At 37.7% G+C, this 16,123-nt stretch overlaps 2 protein-coding genes across 3 annotated transcripts; both read left to right on the top strand.

Annotated features, from left to right (window-relative positions):
* Positions 1-374: 374 nt before the first annotated feature.
* LOC127637771 (mitogen-activated protein kinase 11-like) lies at positions 375-9,274 on the top strand. The gene is made up of 12 exons (XM_052119026.1): positions 375-586; positions 4,586-4,715; positions 4,866-4,924; positions 5,154-5,265; positions 5,444-5,473; positions 5,622-5,669; positions 5,827-5,941; positions 6,115-6,186; positions 6,518-6,597; positions 6,724-6,802; positions 7,013-7,186; positions 7,477-9,274. The coding sequence occupies exons 1-12, from the start codon at positions 474-476 to the stop codon at positions 7,548-7,550; spliced, it is 1,086 nt and encodes a 361-aa protein (XP_051974986.1). The 5' UTR covers positions 375-473; the 3' UTR covers positions 7,551-9,274.
* Positions 9,275-9,376: 102 nt separating this feature from the next.
* Positions 9,377-15,563, top strand: LOC127637770 (mitogen-activated protein kinase 12-like). Of its 2 annotated transcripts, none has more exons than XM_052119025.1 (12): positions 9,377-9,795; positions 11,210-11,339; positions 11,525-11,583; positions 11,770-11,881; positions 11,987-12,016; positions 12,306-12,353; positions 13,257-13,371; positions 13,557-13,628; positions 13,809-13,888; positions 13,992-14,070; positions 14,164-14,334; positions 14,922-15,563. In XM_052119025.1, the coding sequence occupies exons 1-12, from the start codon at positions 9,677-9,679 to the stop codon at positions 14,996-14,998; spliced, it is 1,092 nt and encodes a 363-aa protein (XP_051974985.1). In that variant the 5' UTR covers positions 9,377-9,676; the 3' UTR covers positions 14,999-15,563. The 2 variants fall into 2 exon arrangements, with proteins under 2 accessions (XP_051974985.1, XP_051974984.1); XM_052119024.1 differs by having other exon boundaries at positions 9,385-9,795; positions 14,161-14,334.
* Positions 15,564-16,123: the final 560 nt, after the last annotated feature.

The following is a 16,123-nucleotide window of genomic DNA, read 5'->3' as shown; positions in this document are numbered from 1 at the left end:
TTAAAAAAATATGGCTAATAAAACTTTATTTCAAAGACAAAGTTGGGCCGTTTGTTTTTGTGTGGTAACATCATTTTTGTCATTTTTGCATCACCATCTTGATAAAGTTATATTTATGAAATTAAACTAATGATAACATTTTGTGAAAGCATGATACTAAACGTATTTTAATGTTTCTTATAATAAGATTACAGCATAATAATATATAATAATTATTATTAAAATTATTCCACTGCTTGCCCCATCCCCCCTTTTATCTCTCTCTCTCTCTCTCACACACACACACACACACACACACACACACACACACACACACACACACACGCGAATCACTGACGGTTCCTCCCATTTCTAGCAAACAGAAGAAGGGGGACCAAAACCGGCTGACTCTACACATAGGGATACCTCTCTGGCGTATGCGTTAATATTTTCTGACATATTTGTTATAAAGAGTTTTTTATATTAAGGGGAATATGTCGACAAGACCGGGATTCTACCGGCAAGAGCTAAACAAGACAGTCTGGGAGGTGCCCGAACGATACCAGAACCTCACACCGGTTGGATCGGGTGCATATGGCTCAGTATGGTGAGTCGAGCAGGCGAATTTTCATATAATACTATGATAAAGGCTTATCTCATTAATATTGATTACGCAATGGGTTATGCGGCCAGTAAGCTTAACTGATTGGCTGAAGCGCAAACGTTGAGTAAGTGGGGGTTAAATGGAATTTGCCGAAAGAAGGCGTGGCTAATTAATATTACTTAGGTAATATTCATGAACTAAGCCGTTGTCTTAGTAGGATTCATAATTTAGCGTTCAAAAGCAATGGGTGAGGCAGGAATAAAGACTGACAAAACAACATCCGGCTTGCATCAAAGAGGAAAACAAATATAACGAGTGAAATAAAAACATCAATCTTACTTTTTACACGTTGATAATGAACCTTTGCCCCAGGGAATTACTTATTTAAATAGCGATAGCATTATAAATGGTCTTTATACATGTTGAATATTATTACGCAGAGTTGTGAATGCTCTTTATTGTAATTCAGGCTGCTGCTCCTGTGGTTTATTGACATTGATGAGATTGAGATGCCAAACATTCACTGTAAAAAAACATGCCATTACTATTGCTTTTTGATCTAACCCTTAAAATTAAATTATTTTGTGTAACCTAGTGTAGTCATGTTGATGCAGTCACATTGAATACTATTTTTGACTTTAATAAAACCAGTTAATTTAGATGTTACCACATGAACCGGTGTTATTGCAGAAATGTCTGTCTAAACTAATTTGGCCTGTCTAGAGACAAGTAAAAATCACCCTCTGCTGTGCTTATCTTCCTTATATTACTCTTGAGGTCCAATTGATGTAGTTTCTAATCAATCCGAATAGAAAGCAATGGTAGTCTTTGTGTTAAAATAAAACCCAGGGGTTCCTGTGTATTTCACTGTCACGTCAGCTGTTGAGGTTCTATGCAAAAATGACCACATACAGAGAACTCAGATTCTGTAAGTTTGTTTATGTCATTTAAACCTAAATAATATATTCTGTAAACAATATTCCTGTAGAAGAGGCGATCGCGTAGGCCTATTCAAATCTAGTCTTAAAGTAAAACCATCTTCGAGTTTCATCAGTGCCACACCCCCATCAGGAATCTGATGTCTATCTGCATGGGAATACTTCCAGCTTTATTATCCTACCATAATTCTGCACAATTCACACGGCTGATGCACTCAATCTGAGAGATTTACATGCCGCTGTAGCATCTTGGCTACAACATTAGTGCTCTCTAGCCTCCTTCATGCTGTGACTGACTGAAATGGTTGCCATGGTGAGCTGCCATGGTAACACAGCTTCTCTCTTGGCCTAAGCATCTTCCTATTTTCATCATAATCTGCTGAAAATAAAAACATCTTGGACCAGCCTAAGATGTTTAATGGTTTGAACGGTTTTAAAATGGTATTAGCTGGTTTTTGCTGGTTTCCCGGTCTGACCAAACTGTTCTAGCTGGTTTTCCAGTCTGACCAGCTGAAAAGTGCCCTTAACAGTAAACAGAACAGGCTGGGAGATTGGCAAACCAGCTTTGACTGGTTTAAGTTGCTATTATCCATCATGGTATTAGTGTACAAACCTTCAATAACTAATCTAATGAATAACTAATCTAATGTATAACTAATCTAATGTATAACTAATACTAAAGTCATAGTTTTTAACTAGCTTCAGCTACCTACAGTAGTTGCATAACATGGTAAGTTTAGTTTGCAAGTGAACCATGTTTCTCTTCCCCTTTTTAAACTCAAACCAAGTTTCACAATTGTTGTGTCATCCGGAATTGCCGTTTCCTCTCTGCATTGCATTAGCAAGCCACTGTCCTAAGAGCTTCACAGAAGAGAACTCAGTTGCTCAAAAACGGTCTACCTCATAAGATCTGAACATACCTCATAAAAAAAATAACCTGACCGGAAACCCATTCAACATTTAGCCACAAACAATGGCTCACAGATACATAACACAGTGTGATTTGTCTTTTTTTCCTTAGATAACATGTCTTTTTGTCCAGTATGTTTAAATGTGCCAGGTAGTGCTTCAAAGGCTACATTGACTGTCTCGTAATACAACCGTAATTTAACCTCTTGGCTCTCTTTCCTGGCTGATTTCTACTTTGAATGGAACGAAACACTGTTGAACAATTAATCACATTGGCGGTGGTAGCCAACTGATTGACAATTACAAAAGCCAAATGCTTTATCCAATGCAGAATGTATTTAAAGTCATTTTGGTTGAAAATGCTAAATGGCAACTAACTTATCCCAAACCTAAAAGCATCTGAAAATAAAGCTGAGAACATTGCTTGAGGGCATCAGGGGTTATCATTTATTTTGGAAGCTATTGTCAGTTTTCCTTCTGTTGTGTTTGGCAGGATGCCAGCTCTTAAAAAAGATGTGATACAGCTCATTTAATTGTCAGGAGCACAGATGACCCACAACATCCCGAGACCACCTGAGACCTAATTACTATCTTACATGCACTGAAAGGTGCACAACATTAACAATAGATTTCCAAAGAGGATTTAATTGTTGCAGATTGGATCCCATGTTGGCTTGAATAGGTCCAGCTGATTGTAACTGCCTGGGGACATGGTTATAAAGACATTGCAGTGCATATCATCCTGACAGACGTGATTAGATCTCATGGTGTTTTAATAAAGCAAAGCATTTCAAGATACTGTTTAAACACAATTTTTTTAAACGACAAATAAAAGTTACATACATTTAAATCTGATAAATCACTTTTGGTGAATAAACAATGCAACAGATATTTTGTTTAATATCAGCCCCCAAATGCTCACACTTTTTTATTCAAATGAGCTTTGACTTTACATTGTTCATATCAAGCCCCTTCCTATTGTGTGATTATTTGACTTCTTCACAGCAGAGCTGATTTAGGGGGAAGGGGGCTGAGTAGACCTGGGGTGTGAAGGGGTTGAATCAGAGAATATTAACATCCCAAATGGGGGTTGGGTATTCTTGTCTCTCAAAGAGAGTCAGAGTCCTTCTTGATGTGGCTCTACTAAAAATACACATTGGAAACATTGTGTACACACAATAGAATATAACAGAATAGAATAGAATGATGAGGGGTCCGATTATATAGTTTAGCAAAAAAATATCTAAATCGCAGAATGCTGCGATTGACCATTCAGAATCAAGTATACCAGGGAGGAATATAATACAATGCAATGTGTAATGTAATATAATACTTTAGAACTGAGTTTGACCTGATATTAGAGTTCAAATTGAATAAAAAGTTACATTATTTATTTTTTGTGAATTGTATAATTTTAATTAATGAATATCTAAGAATTTATTATTGAATCAAGTTCTTAAGAGGTTCAAGAGGTCTCTAATTTCCATAAGCTTGGAATTATTCATAAGTCTTAAAGTTAATTCAGCAGACTAGGTTAATGAAGGCTCCATTTCTTTTGTTTTCACCTATTATCTCAGCTGCCCTCTCTAAAAACATTCCAATAATTCACTGGCCTATGACTCTAGAGCCTCTAACAGGTGAGGCTGTGATCCTTTTTTTTACTTTGTAATTACTTTTGAGTTCTCACACTCATGTAAGAAATGATTTTCCAGAGCATTTGGTTTAAGGAAAAAAAAAACATGCTGGATAAGCATGTGTAATTGCTTTCAGTGGGAGATTCTAGCTTATCATAATCCAAAATGTAACAGGAAGCATGTGATACCATGTAGAATGAAAGTATAATATTTTTTTAGGATCATAGCAGCTTATCCAGCCCAGTGAGCAGATTAAAGAATGCATTAGGACAACACTTTCCACTCTAACCTCTGGGAGATGCACTTAAAAGTTGGAGAGAAATCCTAGAAGTGACTGTGGTAAGAGCATATTGAAATTGCAGCAGAGAGAAGACACTCATTCCACATCAGAGCCATGCACGGTTAATGGCAGCTTGAGGGAATGTTGATTGTGGACAGTGACCTGTTAGAAACAGTATGTTGTGTGCAGTTGTCACTGCAATGGTCAGCCAAAACTTAAGACAATTTCTCTCTCATTCTAGCTCCGCATATGACAAGCATCTACGTCAGAAAATGGCTGTTAAGAAGCTCTCTAGGCCATTCCAGTCTCTCATCCACAGCAGAAGAACATACAGAGAACTGAGACTGCTCAAACACATGAACCACGAGAATGTGAGTGCCACGAACAAATACACACAAACACGTAAATGCATGTACAAACCATCATTGCACCAACATAGCTCGTACAACTGCCAGAAAAAGTAAGGTACTGCAGAGTTATTCTTGTTCATGTTATGTGTTTTATTTATTATTATTATTCAGGTTATTGGGCTTCTGGATGTTTTCACCCCGGCATCTTCACTTGAAGAATTCAATGAGGTGTAAGTGTCTGCCTGGTGACAATATCTGTATTTTTAATAACATTGCATTTTAATATGGTTCACAAAGGCACATTTAAGTTAAACAGTCCTGTAAAAACTGCTATGTTTTCATCCCTGGCTGGAGTTTTAAGTCATCTGCAAGTTTGTAATCATGGTCACGCTCTGGATCAGACTGACAAGAGTATCCTTGTGTAACATCCATAAGCTAAAACTATCTATGTCTCTCTAGCTACCTAGTAACCAACCTGATGGGAGCAGACCTCAACAACATTGTCAAGTTTCAAAGACTCTCAGATGAACACATACAGTTCCTCATCTATCAGCTTCTCCGAGGCCTTAAGGTAAGTCAGCCTTCCGCTCTCTTCTTCGCAAACACGCACATACTACTCCAAAGGAGGGAAACTGATGTTGGTTCAGGCTATTATAATCAGTTAAGTTGCACTGCGGGTCCTGTCTCTATTTATTTCACTCTGTCCCAATGCCTGATCTTACAGCTCTACTTTTTTATCTCACAAACAGTACATCCATTCAGCTGGATTGATTCACAGAGTGAGTTCTTTTCATTTCTCTTGTTTAGTGTTTTCTTCCTTTAACATGCTTTTCAAAAGAAAGAAGTCTTCTATTTAATTGTTCATCACACCTTTAAATAATTAAATGCCATATTATTTCAGTATTATAACTTGAATGTGTGTTTCAGGACTTAAAGCCAAGCAATGTAGCAGTGAATGAAGATTGTGAACTCAGGGTAAGGAAAACCACGTTTGGTGCCTTCAATACAATTACTACAAACATCTATACCATCACTATCCCCACTCTATAGAGACCAAACTCCTTCTTTATAACAGTGCATTTCTCTGGTTCTATTTATCTGTTTCTATTTAATCTAAAATTACTTTCTTCAGATCCTGGACTTTGGATTAGCCAGGCAAACAGATGATGAGATGACCGGGTATGTGGCGACTCGCTGGTACAGAGCACCAGAGATCATGCTCAACTGGATGCATTACAACCAGACAGGTAAGAGAGGATTAACTTAGAATGTTTCGACTTCAAGTGCTGCTGTTTGTGCAATGCTATACTTTCTGTTGAAACTCAATAAATCAATATTTGCCCTACCTCTTACCCTTTACATAACTTAACCTCATTGTGTTCACTGCAAATGGTTAAATAAGATCATTTTTATTTTTCAGTGGATATCTGGTCTGTTGGATGCATCATGGGTGAACTTCTGAAGGGGAAGGTTTTGTTTGCGGGCAACGATTGTATCCTTCCTTCATGAGAGGCACTTAAATCTCTTAGTGCTTTTTTTGTGCATGGTTTTTGAGTAAGATTTTCTTCCTGTAAGGCAGGTGGTAAAAGCTAAGTGCTTGAAATTAAATTATAGAAACTGACTGCAAGTAGCTAGAAACCAGTTTTTAAAGACATCGTCACCCTGTGCCAAGCCTTCTCAAGGCCAGACTTACTTACTTTTAGCAGAACTTTGGGTGTTCCGAAAATCATACTCTGTGTACTCACTGTATACACTTTCATAAAGATACATCAATGTCTGTATTAGGGTATGATGCTCTGTACAGACTTTAACACATTTTGCAGATATAGATCAGCTGAAGAGAATAATGGAAGTCGTAGGAACTCCCAGTGCTGACGTTCTGAAGAAGATATCTTCTGAACATGTGAGAAGAGACTAGTGATATAGTTTCATTTAAAACTATTAACCACAAATTGGATGGATGGATGGATGGATGGATGGATGGATGGATATCAACCTCTAATCATTTGTTTTAATATTATGTGTTCAGGCTCAGAAATACATTCAGTCCCTACCGTATATGCCCCAGCAGGACCTGGAGAAGATATTTAGGGGGGCAAATCCATTAGGTGAGACAAACACTGTATTTCCATACAGAGTCTGCATAAAAATGCAGTTACAGTATTAAATTACATACAGTATGTTTCATTCTTTAGGTTGAACTACATTAGAATTATTTGACTTATTAATTAACCTTCCTCTTATTAATAAATATACTAATAATTATATTTTAAAAAATTGTTTCCTTTCCATTGCCCATATGCCCTATTTCACTCCAGCGGTTGATCTGTTGAAGAAAATGCTAGTGTTAGATTGTGACGGAAGAATCTCAGCAAGTGAAGCTTTGTGTCATCAATACTTTTCCCAATACCACGATCCTGATGATGAACCAGAGGCAACTCCGTATGACCAAACACCTGAGAGCAAGGATCGCACATTAGAGGAGTGGAAGGGTGAGAGTGAGTTATGATAGAAGCTGAATAAGTCTCAAAGACTTAGAGAAAGATTACACTGAATGTTGTTCATTCACTTTTTTCAAGCTGAAGCCATTTGTACATTCATAAAATCAATGTTTATATAACTAGACGCTTGTGGCCCAAAGGCTATACATCCATTATCTTTAAAAAAAACAAAAAACAATGAGTTATTTTTTCATTATATGAATTACATATGAATGTATGTATATGAAGATTCTAATGAATATGCATTTATATATACAATTATATTTTTTCTCTCTCCACAGAACTGGTGTATGAGGAAGTAAACAACTTCAAAGGTCCTGCCAATAAAAGTGAAAGTCTACAAGTTGAACAATAAAACAGAGCGTAACTACAACCCGGAATCTACCACTTTCTTGCCACTGTCTGACTTTCAAACTTTTAAATAAGAAGAACAGGATTGGTGGTCTTCTGAACTGACTGTAACCAACCCGAGATGATGATAAAGTATTTCCATGGCATGATGCCCTTCCTGTATATGTGTGTTTTCTTACACACGTTTAACTGAGAGCAAACTCATATATTGTTGAAATATAAACACAATATATAAATAATACAAGGTGTATGGTGTGTGTGTGTGTGTGTGTGTGTGTGTGTGTGTGTGTGTGTGTGTGTGTGTGTGTGTGTGTGTGTGTGTGTGTTGTGTTTTCTGAGTCTTTTTTATATTTGGTGTTAGGCAGGTGTGTAGGTGAAGCAGGGTATGGTGTCTTTCCTATAAGACCAAAAAATAAATAAAAAAATAGATAGGAGGTGGAAAAGGCCACGCTGGAGAAACATATGTTTACAATGTTGGAATGTAGGTGTGGCTTGCATATATGCATCAGTGTACTGCATACAATTTAAATGGTTCTATCCATCTTTACACATTTTACAGTCATCTTCATGGTTATCATCTGAATTTTACATACTTCAAATATAACAATATAATGTGTATTGCGCTGATTTAGCAGTTGTTCACTCAAAAAGATGCTCTTCCACTGATGGTGGGATGAGCTCAAAAAATTGTCCCCGAGCACACCAAACGCTTCCCTCCCTCTCCTGGTAACGCAAGTATTTTCATAATGGGAGTTGACTGCTTGTATACAGGGGGTTTACTGTGAACTAAGGTAGATTAGTTCAGCACACTGTATGCTGGATCCTTCAAAGCTAAACCATGTTAACAACATGGACAAACTGTTAATTCTGTTCTCAGGTTATTTGAAGGACCAGTGTGCAGTTCTAGATTATTTATTCTAAGACACAAGTTTCCACATCAATTTATCAGTCCTTTTAAAAATCTAGATGTGTTTGGGTGAATCTCACAAAACTTGTCAAGAATACAAGTATGTTCCCGTTATATTTCACCCCAAAACTATAATAAATAAATAACTAAGACAATCTTTTGAAGAAACAAAATGAAGCCTATACGTTTATGATACAATTTTTGGCATTATTTACATGACAATTAAGCACATGTTCCGAATGTTTATTTTTTCTGTACTGTGTTTTACACAATACTTGAAAAGGATATTGGAAATAGCAGATATTAAGCAAATGAATGTCTTCATATAGGAAACTACAATTCAGGAAGCGGTGAGCTCAATTTACGTCACATTTATTTCTCATTTTCTAAGACATTTTGGAGCATCTAAATGACTTCAATGCAACTGATGTCATGAAATATGTACTTAATATCAATGAGAGAAAAAAACATGAGTGCTTCTGATATTTACACATGTAAATTACAGAAGCCATAATTGACTAGCTGACTTTACAGATGTTACTATTATGGTAAATACAAACCAAGTGTTACTTCTCTGATGTTGTTCAAATGTCAAATACTAATGTGGTGTAATCTCTGGATATGTGGCCTTAGCCCTTTGCCCCCAGTATTATACTGTGTATGCCGTCCTCCTGGTCTCTTGCATGCCTTTTTAACAAAGATAAAAACTGCCTTCAGCTGTTTCAGTGGGACTGGATGGATCTCTCTCCCTTTTGCCTGTGACTCTGCCTGTCCCACTAGCATGTAGCCACTCCCCCCTCAGCTTCTACTCTCTAAATAAAACTTAAACTTCTTTTCCTCAAACCTATTGCTGTGTTTAGTGTTGTATAACTATAGAGAGACTAAATTCAAATAACACATTATCCTTAAATTGCTAACAATGGCTTAATTTGACGTGTGTAACATTTAGGAATTTAAATGGCATGTTAAAATTAGAGCCATATTAGATTTTTAGCCACTATATAGGCACAGGCATAAAAAGGTTACTTTACTATGCGCATGTAACGTGTTTGGACCAGTGCGTTATTGTGGAAACTGTGAACCGCCCACTATTCTGCCTGCCGCTCTCCAAGTTGCGCTTTCTTTGCGCTCCTCTGGTGCGCTTTAAATTACCGGATAAATAATGAGAACGTGAAAGCGATATTTTGGTATTTTGAAGACAGACTTTCAAACAAACTCTCAGGATGTCACTTCGGACCAGGACGGGATTTTATCGCCAGGAGATAAACAGAACCGTTTGGGACGTGCCGGCGAGATACAACGATCTCATCCAAATAGGAACCGGAGCGTACGGAACGGTTTGGTGAGTAAACTCTTGTTCCTTAAACGTACAAATTAATTTACATTTAAGCTCAAGCTGTTAAATTACTAATAAAGTTCTTGGACATTAGGGAATATGTGCTACTGACTCTCTGACTGGAATAAAATGAACAATATTCAGTGAAATTGCGCTATAATGTGCGATGAACGCGGAGTCCATTTTAATAGTTAATGCAGTTCAATCATTTGGACTGCTTTCGGCTGCTTTCTCCATCTAAAGCCCTCAAGGCTTATCCTTTCACATAACTGCGAAACCTCTGTAAACTCTTCTCACTTTGCAAGACAAGGAGGCACATAACAAAGCCTCCCTGCTGATGCCATTGTCTGTGTTTAACAAGCAGAAGTTGAGCAATTAAAGACTTGCTATAGGTCTTCAGTCGGTGATACATGCATAACTGGTTTTTCTCAGATGTCCACTAAGTTTCTTAAGTTTCAGATTGCTTAATGAAACTGTTTCACTTGTTGCGCATTACGCATCGTTATCAACACACCGAGGAATGTGTAACTGTGTTCAGGTGTTGAACAGATGACTCATGATCTGTCCTATATTTCTTTTAAACCTGCCCTGTCCATATTGTACAGTCAAAATGCATGCTTTTATTTTCTCCTAAAACATCAAGTAACAATAAAAACTACAGGAGGACTACTTTCCTCAACACCTGTTTGTCACAATACACTGCAAAAATTGGACACACATTGACAGATCCAATCACAATGGAGATTAATTTGTTTATAAAATACATGAAATGTTATGAAATGCCCAACTTTATTGAAATTAACTGGAAATGGTTAACCCTTTTCAGAAGGGCTTGTTTTGAATTAGTATTATCTTACATTGTTATACAATAAATTATTTTGCACTATAACTATTGTTGGGGTAAAAGGCTCCACATTTAAAAAAAAATGTATTTGTTTTATCAAAACAACCTTCAGTCTTTTCACATAAATTATGTTGCTCCATCAGCATTATATATATTGAGAAAAAAAACAAATAGATATATATATATGCCTCTATTTTGCCCCATACACCTTACAATAAACATGGACATACAAATCTAAATCATCAAAATGACCACCTAAAGTTTTTTTGTTGTTGTTGTTGGATGGTGTCTATTTGGTGTCTTGAAAACTCTTTTATTTAAAGAGGCTTTTAGCTAGACTGTAGGGTGGTTAGGCCTGTCTGGTGTGTATTTCTGTTTGTTTATGTTTTTGTTTTTGATTTAGTTATTTATTTGGATCATATAGTGTCATGTATTTATTAATGTTGTGTATTCCCCTTTTCTTGTGAAGCACTTTGTGATTTTTATCTGAGAAATGTGCTATATAAATATATTTTACTTACTTACTTATTTTTACACAATTTAATATCATCTACACTCCTCCCAATGTATCTAAAGTTCAGCCATTGACCGCAAGACAGGAGTGCGTGTGGCCATCAAAAAGCTCCACAGGCCATTCCAGTCCAGACTGTTCGCCAAACGGGCTTACAGAGAACTACGACTGCTCAAGCATATGAAACATGAGAATGTATGTTAACAGTATTACCATTTACATTATTTTCTATTGTCAATTCATTTTTAATCTTGTACAGTTATGATTTTTCCTTCTTTCTCCACATTTGCCAAACATTATTAGAATTAAGAAGTTTTACTGTTGTTGATGCACCCACAACATCTCATTTTAATTTTCAAACGCACTTTTGTCCAAAACAGGTTATTGGGCTACTGGACGTCTTTACCTCGGAAATCTTGTTGGACAGATTTCAGGACTTGTGAGTCTTCTTTTTGTCCTCAGTCGTGGCTGACCAATGGGGGGTGTGGGTTAATGGCTGATACTGATTTCTAGAGATCATGATTCCTGATCACTTTCAGAAAAAGCGGTACTGTTTATGGTACAATATACACAGATCAGCCGTCCAATGACAGTTATTGTATTTTAATGTCTTTCTCTCCATCAGTTACCTGGTGATGCCATTTATGGGAACTGATCTGGGGAAATTGATGAAGATGGAGAGACTTTCAGAAGACAGGGTGCAGTTTCTGGTCTATCAGATATTGAGAGGACTGAAGGTTGAACACAGATAAATATCCATTTAAATTTGTGAAACTCTCTGTCATTGTTTATAGCTTTGTGGTCTCTATAAATCTCTCTTTCTCTCTCTGTCTTGTCCACAGTATATTCATTCAGCCGGGATCATTCACAGGGTATGTGACCTATAAGAGTTTAATAAGATGCCAATAGGGGGTTGGGTGACTACTTCATTCAACCTCTGTCCATCCCTTCTCTTTCTCCGTCTCGCTACATGTCAAAGAAGATTTATGGAGGAATTTATACTTGTTTCTTTGAAAACAGAGTGGTATAACTATTAAACAGGAGCATTTCCCACAAAATATACCATCTCTCGATGCGTATTTGCAAGTTATATCAAGAGTTTTGTGTATAGTTTTAGTAATTTGTTTATGGTAATTGTCTACCCTGATTGTATTTTATCAGGATCTAAAACCAGGAAATCTGGCAGTGAACCAGGACTGTGAGCTAAAGGTATAAAACATAACTTGTCAATATAATCTTTTAAATTAAGTGTAAATAAATCCTAATTAATTCTAAGATCAAATTATTTTTATGTATGATTACACCGATGAGCCAAAACATTATGACCACTCACAGGTGAAGCGAATAACGTTGGTCTTCTCATGGCAAGATCTGGGTAGATTAGATAGTAAGCAAACAATCAGTTCTTGTAGTCAAAGTGTTGAATGCAGAAGAAATGGGCAGGAGTAACGACCTTAGCGACTTTGACAAAGGCCACATTGTTATGGCCAGATGACTGGGTGAGAGCATCTCTGAAACAGCAAGGATTATGGGGTGCTCCCGGACAGCAGGGGTGAGTACATACCAACAGTGTTCCAAGGAAGGACAAACCACAAACCAGCGACAGGGTGTTGGGCGCCCAAGACTCATCGATGTGCGAAGGCAATGAAGGCCATTCCATCTGGTCCAAACCGACAGAAGTTCTTCTGTGGCACAAATAACAGAAAATTGTAATGATGGTCACGGGAGGAATGTGTCACGGCACCCTGCTGCGTATGGGGCTGCACACATTGTTCAGGAATGGTTTGTGTAACATGATGAAGAGTGTTGCCCTGGCATCAAAATTCTGTGCTGGACCAACAAGTCCGATCCACGGTTGCTCCACCTTGCTACTTAAAGGACTTGAAGGATCTGCTGCCAATGTCTTGGTGCAAGATACCACAGGACACCTTCAGGGGTCTTGTAGAGTCCATGCCTCTGCGGGACGGCACTATTTTGGCGGCAAACGGAGGACCAACAACATATTAAGGTGGTCATAATGTTTTGGCTCATCAGCGTACATAATATGCTGTCTTGTCAAACATATTGGTACTGTCATGTAGTAGAATCTAGTAATTATATGTTTGTATGCAGATCCTTGACTTTGGACTTGCACGTCAGGCAGATTCAGAAATGACAGGTTATGTGGTGACTCGCTGGTACAGAGCACCAGAAGTGATCCTCAACTGGATGCACTACTCACAAACAGGTGATAAATCATGCATATGTTCCAACAAATGTAGCTACTCCACCGCCTAACCATCAGATGTTGCTGTAGGACATCACAATAACATCAGTAGTAGATTACTTTTGTAAAGTAGTCTATATTAAGTTTTGTTAACAGATTTTTAGACTTTTTGCCTGATTAATCACTCTTTTTGTCTCTTTTTTTAGTTGATATCTGGTCAGTGGGTTGCATCATGGCGGAGATGTTGCTTGGAAGGCCACTTTTTAAAGGAAATGACCGTATCTTTTTCAGAGTGCATCTTTTTCTCATAATAGTGGCGCAGCTGATTAGCTTAAATGAATAAAATGTTATGATAATAAAGTGTTTACATGAATAATACTAGCTATCACTGCACATTTCCAGCATTATATTGTACTGTCTCCATTCTCTTTCACTAAATCCTTAATTGAGATTCTCAGACCTGGACCAGCTAAGAGAGATCATGAAAATCACAGGAACACCAGCGCCGGATTTCATTGTGAAGCTACAAAGCCAAGACGTGAGTGCATTACAGATTACAAAAAGCATAATGGATTACATACACAATACATGCAGACAAATAAATGCACAATTCATTCATGTTTTTTCATCTATCCATATAGGCCAAAAACTACCTCAGAGGTCTACCTAAAGTACCAAAAAAGGACTTAAAAATTATTTTCTTTAAAGCCAGCACAGAGGGTAAGCTATTTTTTTCTTTTCTCACGTTATATTAGAGGTGGCGGGACTTGAGTGAGAGTGGGCTGATGTTTTTGTGTCTTGTCTTTTCAGCAGTAAGTGCTCTAGAGCGAATGCTGGTTCTGGATCCAGAGAAACGGGCAAGTGCTGCCGAAGCCCTTGAGCTCCCTCTGTTTACAGAGTTCAGAGAACCAGAGGAGGAGACAGAGGCCCTGCCATACGACCATTCCATGGATAACACAGAAATGCCTCTGGAGCAGTGGAAACGTATGAGAGGGATAGGGGAAAAGGGCTGGGTGGCAAATGTTTCTAGCTAACAAGTGTTTACTATGAGACACAAAGTTGTTATCCGCAAGGGGGCACTTAATAGTTTACATATTTTTATATGGACCACATAAGATTGCATGTGCACATTAGAAGGTAAGGAAAGATTTTGGGTATTGGGGCGACTGTGGCTGAGGTGGTAGAGCAGGTTGGCCACTAATCGCAGGGTTGGTGGTTTGATTCCCGGCCCACATGACTCCACATGCCGGAGTGTCCTTGGGCAAGACACTGAACCCCAAGTTGCTCCCAATGGCAGGATAGTGCCTTGCATGGCAGCTCTGCCGTCATTGGTGTGTGAATGGGTGAATGAGTCACAGTGTAAAGCGCTTTGAAAACTGCAAAGGTTAAAAAAGTGCTATATAACTGCAGACCATTTACAGTTTATAATAAATAGAGAGGAAAAAGAGGTAGAGATACAGGAGTGTAAAAGTGTATGGGAGGCGGAAAAAAACAGCACTAGCCAAATGCAGAAGAATCAGAACTTCTTATTTCTTATTTATAGCTTTTAATTCATGTCTTTCATTTAACAGGTCACACTTTTACAGAGATCTTGGCATTCCAGCCACCCATCACTGAGATCAGAGACTCCAAAGAAACATCTCTCTGAGTGGACACATAAAAAGACACACAAGAATTTACTTGCTGTAAAACTAAGACCCATGTGTGTGTGTGTGTGTGTGTGTGTGTGTGTGTGTGAGAGAGAGAGAGAGAGAGAGAGAGAGAAGTTCACTTTTTTTAAGTGATTTAAATATGCATACAAAAAATAGAGCCCAAAACACACACCAACAATTATTATTTGTATGCTAGTCTTAAAGTGCTTTAAATGGGCCAGTAGACCTATGTTTGTATTTAATTCACTGAGAAGTTCTTCACTTGTAATAATACTGCAATAGATTGTATAGAATCATGACATGTTTAGCATGTTTAACATGTTTTTATTAATGAATAAAAACATTTTGATGAGTGTCTCATTGTTTATTATAATTGTAATATTTTACCTTTGGGTTGCTTGACCTCTTGCAAAATTCTTCTGTGAACAGCCATTACATTTATTTGACCACACTTTTCTATGATCTCTCAAGATAAACATAGTCCAAATAAATATCAAATCATGTCAAGGCCACTAATAAAGTTGAGCCCGTGTTAAAAAATGTGATATAAATAAAGATGAAAATAATTGCACACAATCTTCTGTATTCATTTAATTTGACTTTCTAATTCAAAGAAAATAGTTTTCTAGTTGCAAAGAGCTCATTTTTTCAGCAGTATTTATATATTGGCATCAATTCCCTTCTGCTTTAAACTTGGCAATTCGCATAATAATGTGAATTCATTATATTTACCTTCTCTCAGAGTAACAGCCCTATAGCTTTATTTCTAACTTGCATGACTTGTCTTACATAAGGTTAGCTTTCAAAATGAAACATCCATCTGTGGTCCTTGAAAGGTGTTTTGTTGTTAAACCCTTTCAATTCTTGGGCAAATTTATTGGTAGAACTGCATCAGGGCTGGACTGGTAATCTAGCATACCGGGCATTTTCCTGGTGGGCTGACACACTTTGGGTCAGATCAGGGGCGGACTGGCCATCGTGAGAACAGAGCGGGCCAGTGGGTCAGCCGCAAAACGGGCCTGAATGGGCTGCGATAAGCTCAAATTAGCCAACGCGTTATGCAGAATGGACCACAAAACGACGCTGCGATATGCAGAAAAGGCCAGCGAGTCAGGGGTCAT

This window comes from Xyrauchen texanus, chromosome 45, assembly GCF_025860055.1.
Source record: "Xyrauchen texanus isolate HMW12.3.18 chromosome 45, RBS_HiC_50CHRs, whole genome shotgun sequence".
NCBI classification, from domain to species: domain Eukaryota; kingdom Metazoa; phylum Chordata; class Actinopteri; order Cypriniformes; family Catostomidae; genus Xyrauchen; species Xyrauchen texanus.
The sequence above is the reverse complement of the archived record's forward strand: the minus strand, read 5'-3'. Positions and strand labels throughout refer to the sequence as shown.